General features: G+C 49.0%; 1 protein-coding gene across 3 annotated transcripts in view; it reads left to right on the top strand.

Annotated features, from left to right (window-relative positions):
- Positions 1-4154: 4154 nt before the first annotated feature.
- Positions 4155-15716, top strand: part of IRS2 (insulin receptor substrate 2) — a 28711-nt gene continuing 17149 nt past the window's right edge. Inside the window, exons 1-2 of one of the 3 annotated variants that reach the window (XM_063149964.1) lie at positions 4155-8061; positions 9980-11608. In XM_063149964.1, coding sequence (XP_063006034.1) covers positions 4569-8061; positions 9980-10101 — 3615 coding nt within the window. In that variant the 5' untranslated portion in view covers positions 4155-4568 and the 3' untranslated portion in view covers positions 10102-11608. The other 2 variants (XM_063149965.1, XM_063149966.1) reach the window with 2 other exon arrangements.

Consider the following 15716-nt stretch of genomic DNA (forward strand, 5'->3'; position numbering starts at 1 on the left):
GAATAAGAACAAAGGAAAAACTTATTTTTAAAGGATGTCACAAATTTTGAAATTCAACCTACTCATGCATCCAGTTTTTCAGAAAGTGTCTTCTGAGTAACTGTGAATTTGGGTAGTATGTAAATATAGCTACATATTCATAGGGCCTCATGCTTTAGTCCTGCAAAGGGAGGTGGAGGGCAGAGGGACAGGGAGCAAACAAAAAACCCCAACTGAATGCTGTATGTGCTGGGCTTGTAGAATCAAACTTCCAGATGTAACTAAAACCAGTTGCATGCCCCTAGAAGTAATAAATTCAATCATTTAACTATTATTCAGACAAACAGCCTTCCCAAGCAAAATTCATCGATGGCTTGAGAAGTTCATTGCTTGCAAAGCCGTGCTGTTGGCCAGTGTTTAGCATCCATCCATATAGCTCAGTAATGAAAACATGAAGTTTAAATACACTTACACATAAATGACATTATCACAATTTTTTTTTTTTTAATACAGCTAAGGAACCCCAAGTACTTGAAGCATGGAAATGTGCAATCAGTAGGGCTCTGTGCCAACAAAACTGTATTTGCTACTGAATCTAAACTTCATTGCCAAAAGCAAGGTCTATAATTTTCTAGTCATGCCTCTGTCATTTTAGGGTGGACAGAGTAAAATTTTATGACTGACATAACTGATGGCAAATGCCCCTCACACAGATAGTATATTTTGATAAATCTGACCATTACCCAACACAGTTTATTTTTCTTGGAGGAAGCCTGGTATGCTGGCAAAAGCAAAGTTTAGCAGGCAGGAAAGATGCTAATATTAGAATTATTTGGTCGGTGTACTTAAATACTAGCAAAGCATTCCCAATCAAGATCTCAAACTGGAAGGTGATGTGGTGAAATGGAGTTGGGGTAGAGTATATAACAGAAGAAAAGGAATGGGAGGGTAAAACAGGATCATTTTTTCTTTCAGGATGATGAAATTGTTCTACAGAGATGATTTAAGCAAACATCCTCTGGAAAATCTCTTGCACTACTGAAGTTACTGTCACCCCTATGTTGTTCCTGAAGTTGCTGGGTAGAAAAAGGATGCATGTGTTGTGCTTAACCATCCCAATTCATGGCTCTCTGTATCTCTGAAACCCCACTTATTTCAGAAATTAAAGCAAATATTGCTACACAATGCACAGGAATAGCTAAATCATAAAACATGCCAGCCTGCAGGACCAGTGAATTTTAGCTGAAAGGTGGGATGGAGGAGTGGTATTAGCACATTTATTGTAGGTAAATGTCCTGTAATTACATTGAAATGACTGTGAAAATTTTTCAGAAGGGATATAGTGTTGAAAAACAATTCAAAAGAGTTCAGATGAAACTCTGAATAAGACAGATCATCTATGTAAACTAAGAAGATTCATTTCGGAGTGTTGGTCATGAAATAATTTACTTTTTAACCTGTATTTTACACATGCCTGGGTCCCATTTCTTGTGTTCAGTACCCCAGTTATGCATTAAAAAGCCCCAAACATAACTATGGAAAAATAATGCTTGTTATGAATCAAACTCTGCTAAAAAAATGAGCTGCTGAATATATATCTATACCAATATAGAAGTAAAAACTATAAACTGCAAACTTGGATTCTAGTATATCCTAATGTCTTTGTCACAGAAATTATTTGCAAACAAAGCTGTGCTGCTGTAGCCGGTATTTTTAATCTGTTAATGGTCAAGAATAACATATACGACAGTGTTGAGTAGATGAAATAATATTTATCTTTTTGACATTTCAGACCTAAGAATGCTTGCTTAAGGTCACCAATATATTTCATAAATGTCCGGGGGAAATATTTTCAAATTCCCAGGGGGTTTGCAGAAAAAAGTTGGAGTTTATAGGCCCAGATCACCCAGTGGCAAGAAACTTTTAGTTACATAACTAACTCCCTTATGTCTTTGGTAGCGTGGATATAGGAGATAGTTTGGCCCACTACAGTCATGGCTAGAAAATCAGCTACTCCTGAGTTTTCATAAGAAGCTGTCCTCACTGAGATTTCTTATAAAATCATCACATATAATCTAAGTTTACAATTACCAATTCTATGCATTTTTCCAGATACAGAAATCCAAGCACATTCCCAGGACAGTAGAGATTGTCAGCATCATTTTCTGTGAAGAATCACATAGGTAGAGAGAGGGCACAGGTACCTTGCCTAAGATTACGCTCTTTTCTTGCTTCTGCAGAGAGGTTGGTGCCTCTGATCTCAAATTAATCTCTAACTCCGTTGACTCCCCCTAAATTTAATAAACGCCGGTAAGCACTAGTTAATGTTAATGTTATTATTTTCCCATAAAACGATGGGACAATTCTTCCTTCATAAGATGCTTTACTGCAGCATACTGGTGTTTACAGTGAAGTCTTTTCCAATCACACTCCTCTCACCCCGTTACAGCTGTTAATTTCTAAATGAGTTATTATGACCCAAACCGCGGAGAATTTCGTGCAGGACGGAGCTGAGCTGCAAGCGCGGTCTGTGCGGGCTGCGGGCGGCCCCGCCGCCTTCCCCGTCGGGAACACGGGAGAGCTCGGCCACGGCCCCGCACGGCGGCAGCTGGAAGCGCCGCATCACTTTCGTCTTTTTTTTTTTCCCTTGCTTGTTTGTTTGTGGTGTTGTTTTTGTGGGGGTTTTTTCCTCTCGTCTTTACTCGCAAACTTGGCTGTTTCAGCTTCGGCGCAAGCCGGCAAATGAAAGAGTGTCCGAAGGCAGTCCAGGGAGAGACGGGAAAACACGCAAGGGTGTTTTGCGTGACCCCAGCCTCACTTTTCTTCCCGGGCATGTGCAAAGGGAGGCTTCCCCAGCCGCTCCCGGGGCGGCGGAGATGCGGCTGCGGTTAGGAACCGGCTGGACGGTGTCAGTACAGCTTCTTCCCTTCATCCCTCGACTTTTACTATCGCTGTCCTCCCCGCACCTCTCTGCGCGCTCGGTGACGCGCCGCGACCGCCCTCATCGGGGGGCGAGAGCCCGGCCCGGCATCCCCGCCCGCAGCCCTCGCCTGGGCCCCTGCGCTCCCCCTTCCTTCCCCCGCTCCGCCTCGCACAGGAACATGCGGGCTGGACAGACCCCCGCCCCTCCTGCCGCCCGCCCCGGCCGGGGCCCCTCCGCCCCCCCGCGCCGTTCACCTCCCCCCGGTGGAGGGGAGAGAAAGGCGCTCATTGATCCCGGGCGCGGCCCGCCCGGTGACGAGCGCGCGGGTCCCGGTAAACAAGCGCGGCACCTCGCACACCCCCCCGTCCTTCCCCGCCCCGCGGAGCCCCTGCGAGCCCCGTGAGGGAGGGGGAGCGGCGGCGAGGGGGGCGAGCAGGAGGCGGGGAGCCCCGGGCAGGCGGGGGGCCCTGGGGCCGCTTTGCCCCCGCCACCGCTTGTTCCGTCATCACCGCGCCGCGATCCCCCAGCGGGGCCGGGATCGTTTCCAGAGGAAACGCGGACGCTGCCCTTATTCTCCACTAAAGCGAAGCGCCCGATAAATGAGTGCTGTTTAATGAACACGGCCGAACAGCGGCAGCCCCAGCCCCCGGCCCTCCCTGGGTGGCATTTCCCGCTCCGCGGGGAGCGGGCGCTGCGGGCGGGGCGCGGGGGCGGCCGCGCGCGCGTGGGCGCTGTGACACAGCGCGCGGAGGAGCGCGCGGAGCCGCCGCGCGTGTGCGGGCAGGGCTGACGCACTCGCGCGTGTGTGCGGGGGCGTGCGGGGGGCGCCCGGCGCTCACGCACGGCCGGAAGCTCCGCCCGGCGGGTCCGCAGCACCTGATTTGGCCTCGGCGAGCTCCGCCGGCGCCCCGCCGTGTCCCGAGGGATGGCGAGGGCCAGCACCGGGGCTCGCCGGATGTACCGTGCCTCCCCGCCGTGCCCGCGCCCCCGGCACGTTCCGCGCTGTGCGCGCTGAGGGCAGCGGCGACAGCAACGGGGTGCGCTGCGCCCGAAGGGGGCCGGAGGCTGGGGGCGGGAACGCCGAGGGGCGGGAAGGGGGCGGGGGGGCGAGGCTCCCGCCGTCCAACGGCATCGCGCCGCCTCGCTCCGAGAGCCCGCCCCGCCGCCCCATTGAAGGCCGCGGCCGTCCTTCGCGCTGCCCGGCGGCCAATGCGGGGCGGTGCCGGCGGCGGCGGCGCCCCGCCCCGTCTCGGTGTGTGAGCGCCTCGGTGAGGCGGCGGTCACGTGTTGTTTTGCTCTTTAGTTGGGGCACTCGGTGCGCGATGTGTTACTTACGGCGAAACTCCCGCCGGCAGCACCAGCGGCAGCGCCAGCGGTCGGGGAGCCTTAGCGGCGTCGCCGGTACTCGAGCCGGGGAGGACGCCGGGCGACCGCCAGCAGCACCCGCTGCCTAGAGGTGACAGCGGAGGATCCCGCTGCGGCTCCGAGCACTGCGCTCTTCTACGAAGGAATAACTTTATTTTACCTGCTTCCCTCCGTCCTTCCTTTTTTCTTTCTTGCTTTTTTTTTTTTTTTTTTTTCGTCGCGGCGCTCGGGCTCCGGATTCGCTCAGCGTCGGCGACAGCAGCGAGAGGAGCCGGGCGGCGCTCCCGCCGCGGGGCTGGGGATGGCGAGCCCTGCCGTGCTGGGGCTGCTGCCCCCCCTGAGCTCCCCGCCCGGCCCCAACCTGAACAACAACAACAACAACAACCAGGGCGTCAGGAAGTGCGGGTACCTGCGCAAGCAGAAGCACGGCCACAAGCGCTTCTTCGTGCTGCGCGGCCCCGGCGGCGGCGGGGAGGAGGCGGGGGGCGCCCGGCTGGAGTACTACGAGAGCGAGAAGAAATGGAGGAACAAGTCTGGGGCGCCCAAGCGGGTGATCGCCCTGGACTCCTGCCTCAACATCAACAAGCGGGCGGACGCCAAGCACAAGTACCTCATCGCCCTCTACACCAAGGACGAGTACTTCGCTGTCGCGGCCGAGAACGAGCAGGAGCAGGAGGGCTGGTACAGGGCTCTCACCGACCTGCTCAACGAGGGCAAGGCGGCCTGCCAGGGGTCCCCCTACCGCCACCTCGCCTCCCCCTTCTCCGCCTCCTGCAGCGCGGCCGCCGCCTCCCTGGCCGCGGCCGGCGAAGACCTTAACTACGGGCTGATCGCGCCGGCCACCGCTGCCTACCGAGAGGTCTGGCAGGTGACACTGAAGCCCAAGGGCTTGGGTCAGAGTAAAAACCTCACCGGCGTCCACCGGCTCTGCCTCTCGGCCCGCACCATTGGGTTCGTGCGCCTCAATTGCGAGCTGCCCTCGGTCACGCTGCAGCTGATGAACATCCGCCGCTGCGGCCACTCCGACAGCTTCTTCTTCATCGAGGTGGGGCGCTCGGCCGCCACCGGCCCCGGTGAGCTCTGGATGCAAGCGGACGACTCGGTGGTGGCCCAGAACATCCACGAGACCATCCTGGAGGCCATGAAGGCGCTGAAGGAGCTGTCCGAGTTCCGGCCCCGCAGCAAGAGCCAGTCCTCCTCCTCATCTTCCTCCGGGGGGGCCGGCGGGCCCGGCGGCAGCGGCGTCTCCGCCACCCATCCCATCACCGTGCCCGGTCGCCGGCACCACCACCTGGTCAACCTGCCTCCCAGCCAGACCGGCCTCCTCCGCCGTTCCCGCACCGACAGCCTCGCCGCCGGCGCCAGCACCAAGTGTACGCCGTGCCGGGTGAGAACGGCCAGCGAGGGTGACGGCTGCCGGGTGGGCTCCGCGGCCGGCAGCCCCATGAGCCCGGGCCCTGTGCGGACCCCCCTGAGCCGCTCGCACACGCTCAGCGGCGGCGGAGGGCGGCAGGCGGGGAAGCTGCTCCCGGTGCTGGCCGGCGGTGGCGGCGGCGGGCTGCAGAGCAGCCGTTCCATGTCCATGCCCGCCTCCCACTCGCCCCCCTCCGCCACCAGCCCCGTCAGCCTCTCCTCCAGTAGCGGCCTCGGCTCCGAGCCTGCCCACCCGCATCACCCTCAGCGCCCGTCCAGCGGCAGCGCCTCCGTGTCCGGCTCCCCCAGCGACGCCGGCTTCATGTCCTTCGACGAGTACGGCTCCAGCCCAGGCGGCGACCTCCGGCCCTTCTCCTCCTCCTCCACTGCCAGCAACCGCAGCAACACCCCTGAGTCGGTGGCCGAGACCCCCCCAGTGCGGGACCCGGGGGGCGGCACCGACCTCTACGGCTACATGGCGATGGAGCGGCCCCCGAGTGGCCGTCTCTGCTACCGGCCCTGCCCCGACGCTGCCAGCGACAGGTGCCATCGGAAGCGGACCTACTCCCTGACCACGCCGTGCCGGCAGCGACCCGCCGCGCCGCAGGTTTCCTCCGCCTCCCTCGACGAGTACACGCTGATGCGCGCCACCTTCGCCGGCAGCGCCGGCCGCCTCTTCTCCTGCCAAGCCGGGGCTTCCCCCAAAGTGACCTACACCCCCTACCCGGAGGACTACGGGGACATCGAGATCGGTTCTCACCGCAGCTCCGGCAGCAGCAGCACCAATCTGGGCCCGCCGGCAGTGGGGGGAGGAGGGGGAGATGATGACGGCTACATGCCCATGACCCCCGGTGTGGCCGCATCCTTAGGGCAGGGAAGCCGGGGCAGCGATGATTACATGCCCATGAGCCCCACCAGCGTGTCTGCCCCCAAGCAGATCCTGCAGCCCCGGGCAGGGGTGGGTAGCGGGTCCCCGGGGAACGGGAGCAGCTACAAGACCAGCTCGCCTGGGGAGAGCTCCCCTGACGATAGCGGGTACATGCGGATGTGGTGCGGCTCCAAGTTGTCCATGGAGAGCTCAGATGGAAGGCTGAGTAACGGCGACTATATCAATATGTCCCCTCGGGACCCCCAGAATGGGCCCCAAGCTCCCTCCCTCACCCCCCCGGACTTCTTTTTTGCCCCTTCAGGGCATGGGTCCAGTGAGCCCCCAAAGCCCAGCTGTTATTCATACAGCTCCTTACCCCGCTCCTACAAGAGCCAGGGCTTGGCAAAGGACAGCGACCAGTACGTGTTCATGAACTCCCCGGGGAGGATGATCCCGGAGGAGGCGGTGTGTGGAGCAGGCACCTTCGCCCCCTCCACCCACACGGTGCCTTCGCCCCTGCGGCACAGCCGGACCGAGAGCTTCCTTAGCCAGCGGTGCCAGCGGGCGGCCCGGCCGAGCCGCCTCTCCTTGGAGACCTTGCGGACGGTGCTGCCCAGCATGAACGAGCACCCTCTGCCGCCGGAGCCCAAGAGCCCCGGTGAATACATCAACATTGACTTTGGGGATGCTGCCGTCTATTCTCCCCCCTCGCTGCCTGCTGACAGCCCAGCCTCCTCCCTGGGGTCAGGCACGGGGCAGAGGCGCTCCCCTCTCTCTGACTACATGAACATTGACTTCGGGTCACAGTCACCCTCCCAGTCGGGCACGGTCTCAGTGGGCTCCTTGGAAGCTCTCTCTCCGGGTTCTTCCTCCAGCACCAGCCAGCCCAATGGGCGCTACCTGAAGGCGGCTGTGGGGATGGCTTGTTCGTCCAGCCCATCGGATGGTGGTGACTACACTGAGATGACATTTGGCATGGCCACTACCCCACCTCAACCCATTGTTCAGAAACCAGAAAGTGCCCGGGTCACCAGCCCCACGTCTGGCGTGAAGAGGCTCACCCTCTCTGGCGTGGAGGCTTTCATTCTCTCCAGCCCTCCCCCAGACCCGAATCGGGGGGCCAAAGTAATCCGGGCAGACCCCCAGGGGCGGAGGAGGCACAGCTCAGAAACTTTCTCCTCCACCACCACTGTGACCCCAGTGTCCCCCTCCTTCGCACACAACCCCAAACGACACAACTCGGCCTCGGTGGAGAACGTGTCCCTCAGGAAAAGCGAAGGCCTGGAGGAGGAGCAGGGTAGCAGTCCCATGTGCCGGGAGACCTCGGCTGGCTTCCAGAATGGCCTCAACTACATCGCCATTGATGTGGTGGATGGGTCCTTGGCAAACTGTGACAAATCCAGGTTGAAAGCTAGGCACCTCCTGAATGGGGGCATCAATGGAGTAGAGATGAGCACCTATGCCAGCATAGACTTTCTGTCTCACAACCTGAAAGAAGCCAGTGCTGTGAAAGGTGAGTAGCTACATCTGACAGTGCCTGCTGTGTGTGTTTGTGCTTTGTGTTTACCATCACAAGGTTGAGTGTTGTGTAGAGCACTATCCCTCTTCACTTCCTTAGAAATCACTTTTATCTCTTTTTACATGTCCTGTAATAAGCAGTCTTGGAGGAACTTTGTGACCTTTTCTATGAGGAAAAAGGTTTAACTTTGGAATATTTATTCATGTTTCAGTACTACTGTGCCGTTATTATGTACCATGAGAAGCTGCTGTTTACACAGTTTCTATGTTTGGGCTGCATTCAGAGTTTTCTTAAGATTTTGGGAAGTGTTTGGAAAATGTGACCTAAATAGTTTATGTTAATGCAGTTTCTAAATAGTATTTAAAAATGTGAAATGATTGAGTTAAAACCAGCATTGTTTGATAGAGGACATCAGATTACAGAAACAATCCTTGGCTCTCTAGCTGAGAAGGTCTGGAATATCAAATTGAGAAGGATAAATTTAATATCATGGTTTTGAAATACCTTATCTCTTGCAAAAGTTTAACAGTAAATCATAGTGAGCATGGAATGTGAATTTTAAAAATGGTAATTCTTTCCAGAAGTCACTATATGCTTGAGCTGTTGTATGCTGTATTGCATATTTCATTTAAGGGCCCAGCCTGTGTTGGTGTGTAACAATGTTCCAGTTGAGGGCTCATAGATTGCAAATGTTGGGTGTCAAACTGAAGAAATATGAAACTTAGGGTGAGAGGGAATTTTCATTTTCAGTATGTAGCTATTCCTTTAATTAGGTGCTGGTTATGCTGAGAAAAAAAAGGAAAGAAACAAATACCCTTCCTTCTTCCCTGAAATAGAACTCCACCCTCTCTCAGTGAGTGAGGGTTTGTAGGAACTGGGGGCTGGTTGAGGAGGGCGTAGAGCAGCCAGTCTGTCGAGGAGGAAAAGTTAATAATGAGATACTTGTAAGGATTCTCTTGGATTTATGCAAGACATGGTACTCAAGCCCTCAAGCTGTAATATTGTTTATGGGTATAGCTGGGGGAAATGACAGGCCATGCAGTAGCTGCTTGGAGGAGAGTAGGTATTGCTTCTCTGTTCACAGTGCTGATAGAGGCATCCATAACAAGTGAGCAGCAAAAGCTTGTAAGAGCCACATGCAGGGCTTTTTTCCTTGTGTTTCCTTAGTAGCTAGTAGATTTTGAAGAAGAAAATATTTTCTCTTTTGATAGGAAGTATAGGAAGATGGAAAAGATGAGAGATCGCACCCTTTGCAGAGCATGCTTTGAACCTAATTAAGACGAGAGGATTGTTGAATGCAGTGTCAGAGTTTGAAAAGATGAAGGCTTATTCTGAATGACTGGAAGTGTTGAGGGCCGAGCCTTATTTGTCTGGTGCGTTTAGTTTTGCTGGGGTCGCTCTCAGGATCCTTGCGGCTCGCCCGAGCCCAGTGCCGATGCTGCGGTCCCCGCTCTCTCTCCTTGCCCGGCCTGGGGATGGCGGCCCCGGGCGCCCCAGACCGTCACGGCCCTTTGCTTTGCAAACGGATTTTTCGCAGAAACGAGGAGCTTGTCTCGAGCCACCTACAGCCCCGATTGCCGATGGAGCCCGGTGTTGGGAAAGAGCTGTTTCCACAGCATTCCCGAGCCGCTGGCCCTGAGGGGGAGGGGGCGGCACCGGTGGCCGGGAAAACCCGGCACGGGAGCGCGGGAATGGGAGCGGCGGCGGTCGGATAAGGAGAGGGAAACGAGCGCTGTCCTTGCCAGCCTGTAAACAAAAGGATAATGCAGAGAACGCAGCCGTGTTCATGTGGTTTTACGGCGGAGAGGGCTCAGTGCTGCTGCTGCGTGTGTTTGTCCAAGGACGGTTATAGGCTTGTCTTTATTTTAATATTTAATCTGCATGTGTGTTTGTTTTTCCTCTTTCCCGTAAGCTTCTAAACGCAGATCACATGGAGGAGTGGTGCGGGGAGGCTCGTTGGGATTGACCCTATCTGTAGGAGGTGGGCTGTCTTCTCCAGCACCTCGCTTCCCTGAGAAGGGTGCCAGCCTGTAGGGTGCATTCAGAGGTACGGGATGCAGGGATGGATGGATGGAACCAGAGTCAGGTGCAGGTAGTAAGGAAGAACCTCACACCACCAGCATCCTCAGCCGACAGTGGGGTGGGTACCAAAAACGGGGCATCAGGGTAATTGCACTTGTGGCAGCCGATCTGGGAAAGTCATAGCGTGGGGAAGGAGAAATAAATCATAAAGGACTTCATTGGTGTAAGTTTAATCAAATAATAAACTTCTGCTAATTCCTAGTTTCCCTTTTCGTTTTCATTGGGATTTCACACTAAAGTTTGTTTATGCTAGGTCTTCTGCCAGTGCTTAAAAAGGTCACCCAGAATTTTGCTAATGTATTTGAGTTTCAAACATTGTGATTTGGGAGATTACTGAGAATTTTATTTATTTATTTATTTATATATAAACAGAATTAAACATACTCTGTTTAAAGAAAACTGTATTTTGTGCATAGAAAAGATTACTTCAACAAAAGTCTTTTGGGTAGAGTTGAGAAAATATAATTCTGTAAAAATGTTGATTTGCACAAGAGAGCTTATATAATCAGCATTGTTTAGTTTGCACTTTTTTCAAACTTTGTTTTTAACTGCAGTTATACGTAGTTATATTTTCATGTGGAAAAATGCTTTTCAGGAAAATGATTTGTATAATTTAAAGGTGGCTGGCTTCCATGTGTAGTGTATTTTTCTGCTATCAGTAACTTGCCTCTGCTGCATGGAGTGCTTTGCTTTTGGAAGTCTCTGTCCTTATTATTCTGTCATGGCAAGAGCAAGGAGTGCATCCTCAGCCACTGTCAAAACAAAACAGTTAAAATGTTGCTTGAAATTATCACTTCATTTAGTTCTACTGTGTTCTAAAAATGTGCAAATATTTAGGAGTTGGAGAAACAATTGCCTTCATCTGATATGTAAATAAAATAATACTGTTATTGCTGGGTTAAAACTTGTTACTTGCTAATAACTAGCTTTTGTTCTTAAACTATGACTTTTTTTGCTTAGAAACATCGACTGTGAATGGATTTCATTATTTATGGAGATGTTTACACTAATTTTTCTCATAAAGTGTGAATTATTTATTCCAGTGTATTTATGACAGATTAATCAACAATGATGTGACTTTTTATGGTGGATCTTAGTTCTGAAGTCAAAGTCGAAGTCAGATAGGAGTTTTGTTTCTGTTTCAGTGAGGTTAAGATTTTACCCTTTGTGTGTAATCCTGGAATTCTTAATTAAGATTACCGTTAAATTTAGTGGGTGTATAATAGGGATTTTTCTTTAGTCTAAATCACCAGAGTGGGTTATCTTTAATTTTGTTTTCTTTTCCATTCACAGAGTGCTCTGTAGTTTCAACTTGTAGATGTTTCTCATAGTTGGCCTAGTTTTCTAAAATTGAACAGATACTGTATGTAATAATGCAAAAAACCTTGAGGGTTCTTTCCCTCCTCTGTCAGTTTTGTGAGGGTTTTATGGTTGTACCTAAATAAAAAGCCTATCTTAAGTAATCTCTTTCTCTGTCTTTCTGATGGTGTTTTAGATTGTGGAAGACATAAACTTTGTTGTCTTTTTCTTTGGGATTACTTTACACAATGAATTGTATTATTAAGTTGTTTTTTTGACCTCCTCTTCATATGCCAACTGCCAAAAAGTTTTGGTTCTCAGAGCAACATGAGAATGCTTGTCTCTTTAACAAAATTAATGCTCATTTTAAAATAACTTCTTGAAAGTAATAAAATAACTATATGCTTTGTTAGAAATTTATACATCTTTTGAAGTCTTTTTTGAATAAATCCATTGTAGTAGTTTCTCTTACTGCTAAGTTCTGTAAGAACATCAACAGCAGAAAGAACTGAGCTACTTTTAATAACTTACATAGCTTGAATCTTTAACTCACACTTAAAATTAAAAATTTGAGGTTTTCTTTTAAATGTCTCAAAATTCACTTATACTGTCTTTCAGATGACACTTTGCAGGTGACCAAACCAAAATGGTTGGATCTGAACCTAGCAGTGCCACTCATGAAACACAAAATGTAGACTGAAATTATCTAGGATTAAATGAAGCTTTAAATACTTTAAATTATGTTGATTATATGGGTGTCAGCTTGTTACAAACAAATAGAATATCAAGACATCAATTAGACTTTTTTTTTGCTTTATACTTAAAATTATGTTTAGCTATACTGCTCATAGGAAGAATGTCATGGTTACTTTCAGTCATTTAAGATAAATTGTTATAGACCAAATTGAATGGTGGGTTTGTTCTAAAATGAACCAGTACAGTCATGGCTCAAGGCAGAGGAAATGCTTAGGTTGATGATTGCTTCTGATTACTTGATTTCTTTCAAGATAGCTACAGAGACTAATGTTCGTTTGTAAGTAAGAAGAATAAAGGAGTGTTTGAGCAGAAAGAGTATTAGGGCTTGTTTTATATGGTGGGGTTGGTTTGTTTTTGTTGGGGTTTTTTTGTTTCTAAAGAGAGTCTAACGTGGGTTTCTTTACACTTGGTTTACTCTTATTTTTAAGTGTTAATTACACTGGAATGCTGAAGTGGTTTATAAGCTTAAACACAGCAAGCATCCACTGAAAAATTTAGCCAGCTACTGTATGGAGTCTGACTTCCCTCCCTATTCAGCAGTTAAATGGCAGCATAATTCAGGTATTTTCTGTCTATAAGTTTTCTCTAAAAGCACTATTAATATGTTTCTTTTTAAAGTAATAAACATCAAAGAAATGGTTGTATCTGTGACTTTTTTCTTCTGAATTTGTTGAAATATAGTATACTTTTTTATACTGGTTGTCCATATGTTTTTGTTCTTTGTGTCTGTGTTCATTGTGTTAAGTCCCGATACAGAAAATTTTGTGGAAGATTTAACATTAAGTTGATACACAATGTGTAATAGCAATTTCAAGTGTATATGGTGACTGATTTGTTGAATTAGGATGTGTAATTTTGAAAGTTTCACAACTCTGGGTTTTTCTGTAGTTTCTTACAATGTTTGCTTTGAAGTGATCTGTGTATTCATGGAAATCAGTATTATCCCTTGAGTTTTCAGAAGATGGTGTAGTGACCTCCAAAGTTCAGATATGTTTTCTTTGTGTCTGTTGTCTGGCATGTAGTTATTTTTAAAGTTTTGTGTGTATGTGTGTGGGGGGTCAAGAGTGGCAACTTTGAAAAGCCAAGTTCAGCTCAATAGTCCCGTTGTTGCTGGTTGTTGAAAACACTGGCTCTCCTGTAGCAGTTTTCAAAGGAAAACTTGTTTGTTTTTGTTGTTGTTTTGGTGGGGTTTTTTTGCACTCGTGTTTGTGTCAACTGCCTTTAGCTGTCTTGCATGTGTGTTTCTTGGATTAGTCAGTCTGCCAGGGCTCTGGAGAGCCAGCAGCAGTAAACAGAACCAGCAAAGGTGGCTCCCATTGTCTTTTAAATACGCGCTATAAAGTAGCATGCATTTTCCACTTCATCTCTGTCAGCTTTGGAGGAAGCCAGGATTACTGGTTCAGATTGTGTTTTCAGTTTCTACACTAATACGTGTAGAATGAATCCCTTAGTTGTGAGGTTGTGTCAGTAGTTAACAGAAGCTTTTAAAACTTGGATATTACAAGCCTGATGCAAACCATAGTAAAACCAATGCAAAGATTGCTTACATCTTTACAGAGGGCCACTTGAAAATATTTCTTAGTGTGTTAAAGTGCTAACACATCCAGTAATGTTTGAAGCAGGCTCGGAGACAGCAGTAGGTTGTAATCTCTGTGTGGCCAGTTAAACAGTAATGAGTAACTTTCCTGAAGAATAGGTGAGTGCCTGCTTATTTCCACGGAGTTATGCTACTGCTTGGTAGCTCAGGTGACAAACTGGATACTAAACTGAGACTGTTTAGGAAAGATTTTCAATCTCATTATGAGAAATCCCTTTAGAAATTAATTTAAAAGACCAAGGAAAATACTTGGAGTTCTGTTACTATTTTTGCTGTAAAAAATACTTTGGAACATTCTTAATTGTTTTTATCAGTGATGATTACCCCAATTTCTGTATAGCTGTATCAAAAATAGTAATTAAAGAAAAAAGTTCTTGCTCACAGTGCAGGCAAATACTCTCTGGAAAGAGGCTTGCTACAAGTGAACAGTGGGGAGATACTTTCCAGAATAAACATACTTGATGCTAGGGTGGTTTTTTTGTTTATTTTCAAATCCAGAGTTGCCCATCTCATTTAAACAAAAGTTATTTCAGAGTGTGTTTTTTATCTCAGTAAATCAATCACAAAAATAGTTAGAAATAAACAGTTCAAGCTGCAAACCTAAGCCCCCACCTCTGATGGTGACATCTACACTGCAGAAGAGTAATGTAATAGCTTTATTGCATAGATTAGGGATGATTCAGTGTTTTGTTTACATTATTTGTCAATCTCTTCAGCATCCTAGAGGAGAACACTTCCTTCCTGGCAGATGGCAGCCCCAGGGCCATGCACCTGCCGTTACAAGCACTACACAGTAGTAATCTACCCCAGCATCGCTGTTGACAAGAGACTAATGATTGGAGACTGTCTGCCTGACAGCCTAAACAAAATAGGAACATATTTGTCCTTCAGTGAGGCTCTGAGAGATCTTAGGTGGGACAGGCAGGACAGTATGCTGAAGAATTATCATGAGACTTAGTTTGGATCTCTTTGGTAGCGTGTGTAGCATGAGCCACTTGTAAGATAATGATGTTTCAAAAAGCAGGCGGTGTCTCAAGGAAGGGATTTTCTGTCTCTCTGGCAGCGGTGTCCCGTGTGTCAGTGGCTCAGGGTTGGTGACTGTGGAGCTGTGTCTGTCCTGCGGCGCTGGCTGCCCTCGCTGTGAGCATGGAGAGCTTGGCTGCTACATGGGGCCGTGAGCACTCCTGGAAAGTCAGAACGTCTCTCTGCTTGAGTGGTGTGCTAGGTGTTTGCATAATGCGTTCCTATTTCAATAATTTGATTTGTAATTTTATGTGTTTTCATTATGACACTAGACCACAGTCTCTTCTTTAATTTTTTGTTCATTTCTCTTACTCCTAAGTGTGCATTTGCTTTTCTTCTTTGGAACAAGTGTGGGTGATGTTTCTAGGGGACACTACCCAAGGCAAGGGTATCTTTGAACTAGGCCAGGATGTTCTTTGCTAAATTTAAAAACTACCCAAATATTACCCAGAGTTTGTAGGGTATTAAGCAGGATTACATGACGCACGGATTAGACATTGTTGAGCAGCTTGTTTTTGTTTGAAGGGGTCGGAAATGGAGGCACTGGGGCTCTAGTGTGATGCCAAAATAGCAAATTTGCTGATAATCACAAACAGCAGAAGTTTCTTAGAAATAGTAGAGCACTTTGTAGAATTTTCCAAGCTTTCTCCAAGTGATGCTTGAGTAAAACTTGTTTGATGTGTGCTGTGATATAAAACTCTGTTCTGTTGAGTTTCAGTTTCCAAATCTGTTTCAGAGGTACTTTAAAGTAGACTAAGAACACCACTCTAAGTGCAACTTGAGGCAGAGGACTTTGATTCTCTTCAGTCAAAGACAAATCAATAAATCATTCCAGTAACAATGGGAAAATCATGTCAATGAAATAAGATCTAAGCTGGCTTTGATTAGTCTC

Source organism: Melospiza melodia, chromosome 2 (assembly GCF_035770615.1).
Source record: "Melospiza melodia melodia isolate bMelMel2 chromosome 2, bMelMel2.pri, whole genome shotgun sequence".
NCBI lineage: Eukaryota > Metazoa > Chordata > Aves > Passeriformes > Passerellidae > Melospiza > Melospiza melodia.